Below are 15,231 nucleotides of genomic sequence, written 5' to 3' on the forward strand. Positions count from 1 at the left end.
ATTCCATTTGGCTTCGAGTACAAATTCTCATTTCTTTAGATTAATATAATATATTTGTTATTGAGAAACAAGCTTAAGTTAAAATGTTTCTGTGAAATTTCTAGTCTGCAACTTATCTTAAATTATAGCCGAAATTTCACAACTAAAAAGCGACGACGAAGATTTTATACGGCGGAGACTAAGCCACATGTTATCTCATAACCTCTACCGGCTTGTTATTAAACGAAATAAGTTTATAGTTCGTATAAAGTCGCCTGATGCACGCTGCATTGTTAAAGCGCGAGCGAAGTTTATAGAAAATATAAGATGAACACTTAGGGAGTCCAATTATTAAGAAATTTTTGAAGTGCATAAAAGTTTGTATGCTTTATGAAATCGGGTGCTTATATGTGAAGCAAACAAATATTTCTGTTTACATTTTCATTATTTTGTTCGATCACTTTTGATTTATAGGCTGACTTACGTAATTGACCGGGTTATGCTAAAGAAACGTTATTATTAGTAGTATAGTTTGCCTTCGAACCAACATCTCTGAAATCTGAATGATATAATGCATCTTGTACACGCGACGGATAGATTACAATTTACAAGCCACTTACATTTTAATCTTTGAAAATCGGCCAAGTGCGAGTCGGAATCGCGCACGAATGGTTCAGTAGAGTATATAGAGGAAAAATAGGCCAAAAATTGTGTTTTATATGGGAGCCCCCCTCAAACTTTTGTTTTATTTAAATATTGGAACGGAGTTCCTTATCGCGCGTTCGGGGCAAAGGGGGCTAGACAGAACGATATATTTTGACCTTCATTTGACCTCGACACTTTTTATTAGTACCTGCATGGTAGGGGCAGAGGGCGTTGATAGTATTTCTTTGCGTCAACTAGGTGGCGTTTTTTGAGAATAAACAGCGACGCGTTGTTAGTATTCCTGAGCGTCAATAGATGGCTTTTTATTGCGGCAACAAAAATACACAATCTGTACAGAAGTCTAGCTATAGCGGTTACTGAGTTACAGCCTGGACAGACGGACGGACAGACATCGAAGTCTCAGTAATAGGGTCCCGTTTTTACCCTTTGGATACGGAACCCTAAAAAAAACTATCAAAATAATGTTTCAGCCTCACAGACACATAAATCGACATTTATTTCAACAAACGCACTCCAATGATTTCGCTTCACAGATATAAGGACAAATCAATTTATAACATAATACTGGATTACAAGTAAAAGACGGGGCAGACAAAAACGTCATTAAGGGAAGAGCAGACTCGAAGGGCGCTTTTGTTGACGCGGTATTATCAGCCGGCCCCAAAATCTATTCGACTCTTACTGTTCAGTGTTCTGTTGATCCGATTGCGTATTAGCGAACAGCTTCCTGCTTCGTGTCTTTACGGAATTAATGTTTAATTGGATTGTAAAATGTAAACGGTTAGTTAAAATTAATAGGCGCAATCTGCGACTCTGTGAATAGAGAGAGTACGAGTATCGTACCAGACGCCAAACGAAGAGTATTTAGAAGCCGATTTATGTTTATAGAATGATCTCTATTTAGTCCCTTACTAGTAAAAATATATGCAGTGTACACTGTACACTGCCATAGTTTACAATGTTTGGTCATTGTCTGGTGCATTAGAAAAATGGCTTGACAGAACAAAAAAGCGTACACAATGTGAATACTTTTATTAGTAAAAAATTATTATTTTTTTACAAAAAATTTTAACCGACTTCCAAGGTAAAAACAGTAATATTCTTAAAAATATGATATAAAAGTATGAAATAATTCTTATTCTTTATTAGTGCCATTTTCGAAATTTGACTTAACCTCAACTAATTCTGTACTCAATTTTCATTCGTTTGAAGTCGATACCAACCCAGAATTGAGATACTTGATATAGAACACAAAAAGAATTTTGGAAATCGGACCACAAACTGCTGAGTAATCGTTGAACATACAAAAAAAAGATACATAAGTACAGCCACACGTATTACCTCCTCCTTTTTGGAAGTCGGTCAAAAAATAAAAAATCACAGTCATAGCTAAAATTATTTTTTTGAGTGTATGTTACAACGTTTCACGTTACATATTTTAATAAGTTAAAACATACGGTCAATATAAGGTAATTTTCTACCCTTTTTTGTGAGGCAATATCCAATATAGCAATAATTTGCGTGTTACATGTACGAGGAGGTAAATGTATGAACTATTCCCGTATCTCGGTTACGCCTTCGGCCATATCTAACGTTCATAATCGTTAAGCCTTCGACGGCCTATTTAATCTAAGCTAATATGGCTCTTACCCTCGTATACGGCCATGAAGATCAGATATCAGGCACAATGTAAATTTTTATGTCAGTGCTGATAGGTAATTTTAAAATTTTGCCGCTTTACGCGTGGGTTTCACAAGAGGCGTTGAGTTGAGTAACTAGGCAGGAACTTTAATAAAGGTGTGGCGGTATATATTATATGACAGCTGAAATGTATCAATTGGGCTTCGGCCTGACCGAGCATAACACCTCGCTCGGTTGGAAGATCTTCCTTTGTGGTGGCCACGCGTATTCCCACAAAGCCAAAGGTAACTTTAATCTCGACTTTTACCTGAAGCTGAAAGAAAGGGTATTTATTGTAAACTGTGATTGTGATAGGCGGACAGCTTTGTTCCACCATAGCTCCTGTATTAATAATAGTCCAGAGGGCCTAGACAAGCGGCAGGCGATTATCGTAAACGCCAACACCAACGCCACAAAATGTATGGGATTTGTCATATTTTGACATTAGTATTCGCTAGCGAAGCGATGACTTATGTCAAATCGCATACATTTTGTTAGCGTTTACGATAATAATCGCTTGCCACTTGTCTACTAGGGCAGGTAGCACAGTCTATTTACGTCGAGCTATAGTTGAATATTTATTTTTGTAGTAGAAAAAATACCTAAATTAGACATTGATCTGCAATCCCAGAAGTAATCAGTAAACAAAATCGTCACGTGAGGAATTTAAAAAGGTTACAGTGTACGCGGACGCCGCGCGAACACCACCACTAATTAAAAGTTAAGCGGCTGCCTTGGACAGTCAATTTTAGGAGTTTTTGTTAAGCCCCGAGCTTACACGTACGGCGAAATGTGTTCATTGGAAACAATGCAACGCTGTTTTAGTTTTATCGAAGCGAAAACTTGTTTCGGCGGTGTTTTCGTTAACTACTTCGATAAATTGGAATGATTTTTAATTGGTAGCAACGATGAAATACCAGAAAACTACAATGTTTTTCTAATGGGAAATATTTTTTTAAATAATGTTAATTTCGTATCACATAATAAGCTACACAGATTTAACAAGTCATGCTTCATTGAAATTTGAAGCCCTAAAATTTTGATTTTTTTGCTATATTTTTAGGGTTCCGTACGGAACTCTATTACTAAGACTTCGATGTCTGTCCGTCTGTCTGTTTGTTTCCAGGCAGTATCTGGAGAACCGCTATAGCTAGAGTTCAGAAATTTTCACAGATTGTGTATGTCTGTTGCCGCTATTACAAAAAATACTGGAATCAAAACAAATTAAATATTTGAGGCAGACAGACACGTCAGACTTATAACACTCCTTTTTTTGTCGGGGGTTAAAAAGGATTAACATGTTTGTGTAAAAATACCGCTGATATAGACGGATTGTTTTAGGAAAATGTCTGGAGAATAAAATTCTATGATCATTAAACCTAGGCTATATAGCACACATCACCATAAAACTCTGAATTACTCCATGATACCGTAAAAATACTATAAAACGAATAGGCATACGGGACCGTCTATTTAACGGTCTTATATGAAAAGTACACTATGTAGGTTACCTATAAAGGTTGTCTAGAAAAAACTGCATAATACGAGGACATTTCTTAGAAATCACCATTATGTGGAAAAGAAAAATTGTCAGTAGAATTCTTTGAAAACAAATCTGGCGGAGACAATCATTAGTCTAGACTCCGGTCGTTAAAATTTAATGATCAGAAAACAATGAAATAAAATATATTGATGTTACTGAATGTTAGATGATAACTATCGCGAATATTCCAAACTAGAAGCTTAGTATAATGAGGATGAAGCGAAATAAGTGGTTAAATATTCCATAATAGAGCGTGTTTCGTTTAAATAATTGATCCAATTTAGGCTCCAGTTTGCCCGAGTGCGTAAGTTGGGATTTAATTAGCCGTTTAATTAAGACGCTTAAAACAGTTTCATTCGAACTATTAACGTACTACATAAAACAAGACACAAATGGTAGTTGGAATTCACTAAGTATCCCGAACTTAGACACTAAGTTCAGATGGTGAGAGGCCTTATCTGATTGAGGCGAAGTTCTTGATTTGAGAGGATTTTCTTTATGAAATTCTTTAGAATAATTTTTTATATGCGTCCACGCGATAGAGTGGTTTGGTCGCTACACAACGAAATCGAATTATAATTTTATTTTTAAACGAGCTCTTGCCCGCGGCTTTGCTCACGTTAAGAAGTACTTATTGTTATATAAAAACTTTCATCCTATATTTGAACCCCTTGGGGTTAGAATTTATCAAAATCCTTTCTTAGCGGATGTCTACGTCATAACATCTACCTGCATGCCAAATTTCAGCCCGATTTGTCTAGTGGTTTGGGCTGTGCGTTGATAGATCACTATGTCAATCAGTCAGTCAGTCACCTTTGAGTTTTATATAATACGAGCTTTTGCCCGCGGCTTCGCTCGCGTTGAGAAGTATTATTATATATACAAACTTTCATTCCCTATTTTAACCCCTTGGAATTGATCAAAATCCTTTGTAACGGCCGTTCCCAATATTTGATCTAACTCTGGTTTTGCCCTACTAGAGATAGAAATAGCTCACATAAAATATATGTCTCTAATGTCTAATCTGAGCTATTCCTATCTCTAGTAGGGCAAAACCAGAGATAGATCAAATATTGGGAACGGCCGTTAGCGGATGCCTAGGTCATAACATCTACCTGCATGCCAAATTTCAGCCCTATAGGTATAGGTGCGGTGGTTTAGGCTGTGCGTTGATAGATCACCATGTCAGTCAGTCACCTTTGAGTTTTATATATAAAGAAGATATAATCATACATACAATAATTGCTTGTCATTTCGTTGTGTAGCGACTAGCGACCAAACCGCTCTGGCGCGCGGACACTAAATCAATTTTTTAGTCTAATTCGTTAACGCTATAATACGATGTATTATCGTTGACCCATGTTGGATAAATATCAGCGATTACGAACGTGTAGAGGGGCATAATCAAATATAATAATTGCCCATGATTCACAGCTTGGCAATCATGATGGGAATCATGGTCATGGTTATGGCCTACCATGGTGAGAGCCTCATCTCAAGTACGTCATGACCTTCGTATACAGAGTGATGATTTAGATAAATATGTCAAGCATAACATTAATAAATAATATTACGAGTATGTCGTTAGGTTAATCGGTTATAAAATAAAACATTAATATTATGCAGACGTGTCACGTGATCCAATAACATGTTAATATTCTGCCAGTCATTGGTATTACAAAATTGTTGATATATTATGTATTTTACAAATAAAATATTTAATATACGTTCGGAATACAAATTTAATTTTCTTTTCGTGTTTACATCAAACGGCGAATGTGCGGCAAGGCTTGTCTGAAGCATATTAATATGCTTTTAGAATAAAATGAAATCGAATAAAATTGGCTTGCGTAAATAAAAAATCGCGTTCGAGTCTAGCGTTTTAGACGACATAAATGAAAGTATATTTTTACGAAGACTTTTATAAGCTAAATACAAATATTGCTGACGTTCCGAAATAAAACCTACAAAATACTTGGAGCTACTTTATCAGCTTCAACATTTCAACCACCAATTTTTAAATAAATGCTTATTGTTTAAACAACTTCAGAGTATACAATACGAGTAGGTGTTATGTTTAAGGTATTGATCATATGATTTTAATATTAATTCGATTACACTACTAGAAGCATACGTGTGCATCTACGTGTGCACACAATAAAATTTCCTATTAGGTACAAGCCATTCATTCACTACCAAGTAATTTTAGTTATACTGTCGGTATTCTTGTGTAAAATTTCGGTAAATTCGGTAGTAAAATCATTTGATGTACCATCATCATCTTTTGATACATTTGTCGGTGGTCTACACTACCCACAACACCAATCACAGGCATTAACGCCTGCGATTTTCCATCGTAGCGCATGTAGAGGCCGCGTAAGAAACAGCAATAAACAGCATACCATCCTCGTATAGTGTACAAGAATGTGCACTTACCGGCATAGTTTGACTTCCGTGCAGGCTTGTGATGGCCGCTTGCGCTTCCTGGTGTGAACTGAACTTCACGAATGCACAACCTGGAACAAGTTATGAATATATTAATTACTATATTATGTACTTTACATAATTACTCGTATATGTGGCTAGCAAAAAGTTTGTTAATTAAGATGAGTTTTTTGATTTGTAATTTTTATGTTGATAACGGCTTATAGGATTGGAATAGAATATTGAAAGTAAATGAACTAGTCAGTTAGATTTTGATAGGTTTTTATCGGCGTCGTAAAATGTTATTAAGACTTATTGTTTATTTTTGGTCAAAAAAGTAATTTTTTCTATGAAAACCGTCGCTGACACAAACGAAAGCTAACACAGACCCGCTAACAAAGGTATAACAACAGTTTCTTATTAAAACTCTATTTTATCATTCGGCAGTGACATTTGTAGTTAACAAGGTCGCTTAATAGCCTTTAATTTACCTTTATACGACGTATAATGTCAAACGGCCCGGCTCTCCCGTAAATAACGGAAAGGTATATTATATCTGGGCCCTAGATATTTGCATACTCCTTAATTTATGCGCTAGTTTCTTACGTGTAATATCTCTGAGACAGAGCCTTTCAAAGTTGGAAGTAGACAAAATATAGTCGGGTACGGGATAAGATATGTTACAGCATAAGCTCTGATAATTAATGTATTATGGATAAAGTTTCAGCTCATATTTATTGTCTTATTAACCTGTAATAAATGATCACCAGTTCGGTCTATACTGTAATCAAAATGACGGGACACAGAATTTCATACAAATTTTGAAATTGTTTCGACGATCGTCGTTTGGACTTTACATTGATTAGGTAAAGGCAAAATAGATCTTGCCGTTGCAAATCTATCGTAAAAAAATGTAGGTACTAATTACCTATTAATTTAAATAAAATTACTACTGTTAATTATTATTTTGTGACTAAATAATATAATTCAAATTGTGGTTAAAAAAAAATAACATAACAGCAATATGAAAATGAAACAGGAGCAACCCTAAAACGAGAGACGTTGGATGGTTTTTCAGTTAACGAATGTTTGTTTTAGATTTACAGAAAATGAAAGGAGTACATGACAGAATAAACATTGTTTTATTATTATCAAAAAATCTCGCTCCGTGAATTCTGTATTTGCGCGCTGTATTTTGGAAAAGTTTTATAATTGTCAACTAGGATGACATTGCGTTATTAAATCCAATTTTTGTAACTTCAATTTTAGTTTATTTTCAGTTGTGTATATTTTGATTGAAAAAAAAAACTTTAGAATCCAAACAAAATAGTTTATTTAACATAAATTTTGTAGTCTTATTTAAACTGCATGATCGATATCTGCAAATCCACCCAAATACTAATTGTATAATACACATCTATCAAGTTCTAAAACATATTATAAAGTCAACTTCAGACGTCCTTAAGACGTAATCACAGTAAGGGCGATAAATTCCCGTATATTTCACACACGGGTTAATAACTTCAATGTGTAATCGTCCCACCGTCCATTAGGGAGCGGCGCCGCCCACTTTGGGAAACACTGCCTCAAGGTATTAGGGTTGTCTTGTATAATGAAATGGAATAGTTTTAGATAACATATTACTTAAGATAATGTCGTCACTCGACGCTAACTGACAGGGTTCTATATTGTCTCATAAATGCTCTAGTAATTTTGCTTTCTATTACAAATAATCATATTTCTTTGGTCACGTTTAAAATATTATGTTGCTAAAAAAAGATGCCACTTTTCGGCTTGGTCTGAACGATCGGAATATACTGGAGCGTGACGTTTTGAAACATAAAAGTATGTCATGCACAAAATGGATGAGGCGTAAGAATATCGGAAAAACAAAAGAAAAAAATACAAAATTCTCAAACAACGCCGCATTGTGGAATTATCGTTCAATTTTTCAATAAAAACCTGTCAGAGCGCAGTGGCTGCGACCAGGGGCGTATCAATCTTATTTCCCTCAGGTGCGAGAAACGGGACGGAGCATACAAAAAACAACGAGGTAGAGGGAGATAAAACGCCGCTGTCCCCTTAATGACGACTGATGGATCCCCGCTTATGAAGATAGGATTATAGGAGACCCGAAACTTGGGTTTAACAACTAAATCAGTTACCGGAATGGCGGTGATCTTTTAGAAATATTAGACGTGTCAGGTGATTTCTTCAAGCGTGTGAGGGAAAATTGCAAATTTCTCCGTGTATTCTCTTACGTTACCTTCTGTTTATCTGTGCCGGGTAATCTTTTGTAACGTTTCTTTGTTATAGGAATTTTCTGGTCATAAAACAAAAAGGCAAAGTTAACTCGACACTTCCAAGAAAATGGGATAGGATGCCTCTGAGGGAGCGGGGCTTTATAGTTTTTGGTGGAGTTTTTGGACGAATTCCCTCTAACACTAGAGGGCTTATAGGGCGTCGAAGGCCTTTGAGATTTGAGAAGTTATTCTTTGTCGTTTTATTCGGATTTCTACTGTATTAACTGTATCCGTTTTGCATCATGATACTAATATTGTTATTTGAGTTACATTGAACAACGATTTAAAATGTATTTGCGAAAATGTTCTTAAGAGGAGTCCACACCGCCGTTTTTCCATACAAACGTTGTCCCCTGTTTCCTCCCTGGATAATGCCGGTAGAGTGATGATTTTTTCCTGAATATCTATGGCCACTATTAGCATGTCCCTATGTTTTCTTTTTTTTCATAATTTTATTATTAAAAAAGATAAGAACGTCCAAAAACCCAAAAAATGGCCAGATTTTTCTCTGTGTTCAAACACCCAGAAAACAAAACTGGCTAAAATATACAAAAAAATAAAACATAGGGACACAGCTCAAGCCTTGCTTTAATTCTTAATGAAAAAGGTACTTAAACCGGTTAAGTTTTGGAGAAGGAATCAGCGGAAAACGAATCGAAGATTTTCTGTTCTTTTATTAGAACTTTTGTCGTGTTGTCTTTATCGCGCTCTGCGGTGGGAGACTTGAGATTGGTGAGACAGCAATACATTTTCTAATACCTATTTTCAATTTCTCTCGCCCCTAGTGTATCCTCTTAACTGTTATTTGCAAGTTGCAACACAGTATCTACAAGTAAGGAAGTATATAAAAAAAACATTTCAATTCATATAAAACTTGTAATGTTATCCAAATTGTCAAAACATCTATGATTCCACGATGCTTAACACACATTTTTTCATCCCTTACTTTTTCAACTCTAAAACGCTCCTTCCAAAGCCAGAGGCGCGATTTAAACAAGAACATCGGTAAAAGACTAATGATGTTACAAAAAATAATACTAGCAATAGCTGATAAGTCACAAATTGCTAAGTAAAGCCATTTTATTGGATTAGCTTTGGTGAAATCTTGTGGGGGATAAAAAAGGGAGCAAAGAGATTGCGAGCTTTTTCCCTTTTGTCGGAGCACGCCGTGGAATTATGCCTGATTGGTTTTATTCTTACGACTCTTTCAGCTTCATTTGGCTATGTTTAATTTGTGATGACCGATTTCTCCGAATGGACGTTTTATCGATATCGATAATAATTGTATCGAAGGTGGACTTATAAATGGAACATCCTAATTTTCCTTAACTTCTTGTTAGGCTAGCTATGACATATCTTTACACATGTATGATATAACTTTTTGATTAGCTATGGCTTACTGCGCGTTTATGTGCAGCATAACGTATTGTTAGACCAATCGATTGCAGCACTTGTATAAAAAATAAAGAAGACATACATTACACTAAGCAAACAGTGTCAATACACAGAGATTAAGAAAACTAAACTCGTAAAGTGTCCTGATTGGCAAATATCGAATGCAGCGTAGCAGAAAAATATCGGAAGTAGGAAACGGTCCAGAGATATTATCATGTTCCGAACTTTGAATTTTGTTGGAAAACTAATAAGTATCGAACGGGAAGCTATTAAACGGTTGACAATTGCGTACGGCGGCCCCACTGGCGCCAGTCGCTGGCACAATGGCCGGACACAACAATGTGCAAACTTCGAAAGTGCAAGTCCAGTATAGTGTCAAGCTGTTTAAATTGTATGAATAATAAGCTGTTAATACATTCCATTAACATTTGTGATTATAATAGTGCAGGGATAAAATACAATTGTACAATCACATTGTAAATACAATGATACAATTTATTTTTTTGTTTACAAATTACTGACAAAACACCTTCACCATCTTAAAAAACAGTTTCCAACAGACGGTGTTTAAAGTACGATTTTGGGCATCGATCACAACATTTGAATTATAAAAATCAGCCAAGGGCATGTCGGGCCATGTGCAATATATATATAGGGTTCCGTAGTAACGCTAGTTTTTGATAATTTTTGTATAGTCACATACATTTATAACGTGTTTTTAACTACTAACTACATCATCTCAGTTACGTTCAAAGGAATTTTAACGAAAAGTTCCTGTATATACTTCGCCTGATACATTTTCTTAACATGATCGACTATTACTCAAATACTTATGAAGTCTTCTTATCCGTGATAATTTTCCTTTTAAATTCAGCATATTTCCTACTTCCGTGAATTCTTTCACATTTCCAAAAGCAACCATTTAGCTGGTAGAAGGGGGGGACACTGGACTTTATCGATTTTTTTCATTTTAAAACTTCATATTTCACAAATGGAATCGGAAAATGATATTTGAATACTCGTAATATTTAAAAAAAATCAATCTAACGAACCCCACACGGTGGGGTGAACGCGGAAATTTTTTTTTATCCCCGCTTCATGTGTGGGGTAAGTACTATTAAAAAAATACTGTTTTAAGAATTTATATACCATTTTGTCGGCATGATTAATATCTGCATTCATGCCGAATTATTAGCTTTGTAGGTCCTATAGTCTCTGAGCAAAACCACGGACAGACAGACGGACGGACATACCGAAACTATAAGGGTTCCTTGTTGACTTCGGAACCCTAGAAACGGCTCGTGCATGACTAGTTTAATGATTATTAAGTAATTATATTTTGTGACTAGACGACCCTATGAATTATCACTCTCCTCCTAATATAAGCCTTGACTGGACTTCCACAAACATTTCAAGACTTAAGTTAGCCGAATCAGTTCAGCCGGTCTCGGGTAAAAATCGACACTTAACAAAATTGAAAATTATTTTTTATTTATTATGTAAGATAAAATGCATTTTAGGTTTAGCTCTAATTGCAGCAAGTAAGAAGTTAAAGTTAACAAACATATTTACAGCACGATCTATTTGTTCCGCGTTTACGGCGCACGTGTCTACGTTATATTAAAATGGACGATTGTTCCTAACTTAATTTCGTGAAAATCGGATAGATATTTGGATAGATTTAAGTTCGGAAGTTCGGAACGCTTCTATCGGAGTATTTACGTTGCTCGCCCGTGTGTATTAACGCGACGTTACGATATTCTACCTTGTAGTAATCATCTGATCGAACTTACTCGTAAAAACCTAAAACGAATTTTGTTATAGTAAGGTCCATTTGAGTCACTTATTTCCAGGCTGTTGCCAATTTATTATTTAATTAGTTTGACTTAAATATCATGCTTTATTTATCATCAAATATAATATGAAGAAAGGAAAATAATCAGACCACCGCCGCTGAATTTTATGCCTCAGCGATAAAATGTTGTTTTTAACATTATTGTACTTTTGTTAACAACAAAATCATAATTTTTAATCAAAATTATACCAACAAGTAAGATATTAATGCAATTAATAAGAAAAATATCGAGAAAAATATAAAAACTGCGGACGAAAGTTATAATTTCCGCCATTTTGTTAGCACGCAAATAATGCGTAGCGTCAGGTGAGTTGGAGCTCGGCCAAGGATCTGTTTTCCTGGCAACTTGCAGATCACTTTTTATGGTCCGAAAGGCCTTTATAGTCGATGGCACCCCAATGTTTTCGTCTAACATTGGTTTATGTATCGGAAGCATTATTTTTAAAAGTTTGGCTCTCCCACTTCAAATCAGATCAGATATAAAATTCTTTATTGCTTAATGGCGTTTATCTGCGTTATGGCCCCACCGCGAACTTATTTGGATTTGTTGAACTGCGAAGATACGAGTGCGCGGTATATTTACGACCTCTTCACTTTGAGAGTGAATTTTGATATCGCTATTTGAATATCTTGTGTTGTTAAAAGTAAAAAATACTAAACGGTGGTGTCAACTTCGTTTTTTACGCAAATAATCGTACTTTTTCTGTGTCAAAATATACTATTAGTAAAATGTTATGTATACTTACATAATATACATCTAATAAAAGCGTATTTAAAAGAGCATTGAAATAGCTTATGATTTTCAGCAAAGAAATACTAGGTCGAGAAAACATTTCCATTGCATCAAAATGAACATCTGCGCGCAATTCACCGAGTTGGCGTTGAAAAGGTTACAAAATCTTTAACTAGTGCATAAATGAGAGTCAGACAAGGTGCATTTCATGACTGTGTAATTTGTTCATCTACATTTTGATGTTATTCTTGAGAGTCGCGAAAACAACGCATCGCTTCGTCGAGGAGGGAATCGCGAGCAAACCATCGTCTTTGTGTAATGTGTATGCACAACGGAATATATCAAGCGAAGAAAGTGCAAATAACAAAATTAGTCTGTGCTTTCAAATTAAATTCTTGCAAACTTAAAAAAAAACCTATTTAAACTATAATTACTTAAAGTACCATTATTAAATAATATATTTAATACTCGTATGTAGAGCGGCGATCTATTGACTGACTTATAATATCATATCTGATATGTCTACGAGGATTGATAAAAATGTATGAATATGTACAAATATTGATGCAATTTAGTTAAACGTTAAGCTTTGGAATAACGCGTAGGTCATTTTTTGTCCCGGAAACTGTCTCGGAATAAAAAGTAACCTAAGTGTACCCATACGAGTGAAAAAATTTAAAAATATTTACCGGGTAATAAAAAAGTCGCATTAATTCGGTCAAGTTTCATTTTTTTATAATAAAATCGTAATGAGCCGTTAGTCTCACAGAGATATAAGATAGGTCGTCTGTTTGTACATTGTATAACAAAGTGTTTGTTTTGCTGGATGTCGGTAAACTTTGCCACCTTTATGGCGGTGTAGCAATAAATAACTGTTTAGGTGACAAGCAACACATTAAACCGTAGGTTATGTGTTACGGCTTTAGTTATGGGGATCCGGGCATGAGCAATACAAAAAACTATTATATCACATTTTAATATTTCTTTGTTACTGCGTTAAAGTAAAATAAATTGACTATGTTTTGAACTCGTCTGTTTTTAGACACAGAAAAATGCGATAATATAGCATGCCTAAGTTTCTAAGCGCATTACACACATTGAAGACAATAAAAAACTTCATGTAATGCATTTTAACAAAGTATATTATAATATTTTAAGGCAGTGTCTACGCCGTGTCTACGCCGTGTCTACGCCGTGTCTAAATTTGTGAAGGCGATATTGATGATTTTTGGCTAAAGTTATTTTTCTAAAATTAAATAATAAAGTGCTGTAAGTTTCCGTACTTTCATTGTACATAACTACCTTGTGGTCGATAGTGTTGTTGATTTCTACACAATTCACTTTCATCCTGAAGCTATGTAAAAATTTTACATATGCCAAAAATTCTTTACTCAATTTATTTAGACGTATAACATGGGTACAAACAAATTTCACTGAAGTACGAGCACGTTGGAATGACATCAAAGAATACTGTACCTACGAAAGTGGTCTTCAAACAAAATCTATTAGGGCAAAATATTGTATGGCTTATACTGGCTGCGTAATTAAGATGTATGTAAGAGTTTGGATGTAAGTCTTTGACATTTTAATATTAAGTGATCTACAGAGTTGCAAATTGTATGAGGATAGAGATTTTTCAAAATACTTTCATTACTCAATGGGATATCTTGAATCTTGATAGAGAAACCTTAAAATATTGCATGGTGCTTCCTTCCATAGTTACATTTAATAATCTGTAGTAGACAGACCTTCTGTCCACATGTACTAATTAAATTAATTTAAGTTGTAATTTAATTAAATTTCCCGTTTTATTAGTGTAATGTAGACTTCTTCAAATATGAAATATTATAGTACTTAATACTAGATTTACTCTATAACGTCTTTAAAACCGACGGCTGCAGTCACTTTACAAAATAGCTGGATATGAATTAGAGATCGACAATCGTCATAGCCGCTTGAATTAATACCTTCGCTAGCTGCTTCATACTGTTGACGGCTTTCACAAAGCATTGTGGAACAAGCTGTCAGGCGCAGCTATTTCAAACGGCACGACTACGGACTAAGCATGACGCCACACAGGTCCGTGCGTTGCGGATATAACGCATCGTATGCCACATAACGTTGCGTCTTGCGTCGGCCATCCCCCGAGCAAACGACCTTGACCATACTTTTGACGCGTTGCGGAGATTGAACAAAAATCCTATTTTTTATTTATCTTAGTTAAGAATTGATCTAAAAAAATTAAAAAAACGGGGAATATGTGGTTAATGAAATTGTTTGTCTATTGTCGTGTGTTTCAAAGAAACGCAATGTGTAAATATGTTGAAAGTATGCGTCAATTTTAACAAATTGGTATTACTTTCTAAGCTAATATTATCATGAGTATAATAAACAATAACACCCCTCTTTTTTGTCGGGGGTTAAAAATAGAAAATTTAAAACGCGGAGAGCAATGTTGATATACTGACGATTATTGCTGTATTTTTATTATAACTTTGTAGCTTTCAAATTAGGAGTTTATAAAACTTACGCGTTCACTATAATATACTAAATAATAATTAACTATTAGGAGATAAATGTTCATCATTAATCAAAATCAAAGCCGTTGACGCAGCGACGCAGATCATTATCTCGTCAGTGCCGCTGCGGTGAC

At 35.1% G+C, this 15,231-nt stretch overlaps 1 protein-coding gene across 4 annotated transcripts in view; it reads right to left on the reverse strand.

Annotated features, from left to right (window-relative positions):
* LOC121739845 (CUGBP Elav-like family member 3) overlaps nt 1-15,231 on the reverse strand; it is a 604,208-nt gene that overhangs the window by 44,046 nt on the left and 544,931 nt on the right. For all 4 annotated transcript variants that reach the window (XM_042132430.1, XM_042132431.1, XM_042132433.1 and 1 more), the window contains one exon: nt 6,305-6,384. In XM_042132430.1, the coding sequence (XP_041988364.1) occupies nt 6,305-6,384 (80 nt within the window). The remainder of the gene's footprint in view (nt 1-6,304; nt 6,385-15,231) is intronic.

The sequence above is a fragment of the Aricia agestis genome, chromosome 2 (genome assembly GCF_905147365.1).
Source record: "Aricia agestis chromosome 2, ilAriAges1.1, whole genome shotgun sequence".
Classification (NCBI taxonomy): Eukaryota; Metazoa; Arthropoda; class Insecta; order Lepidoptera; family Lycaenidae; genus Aricia; species Aricia agestis.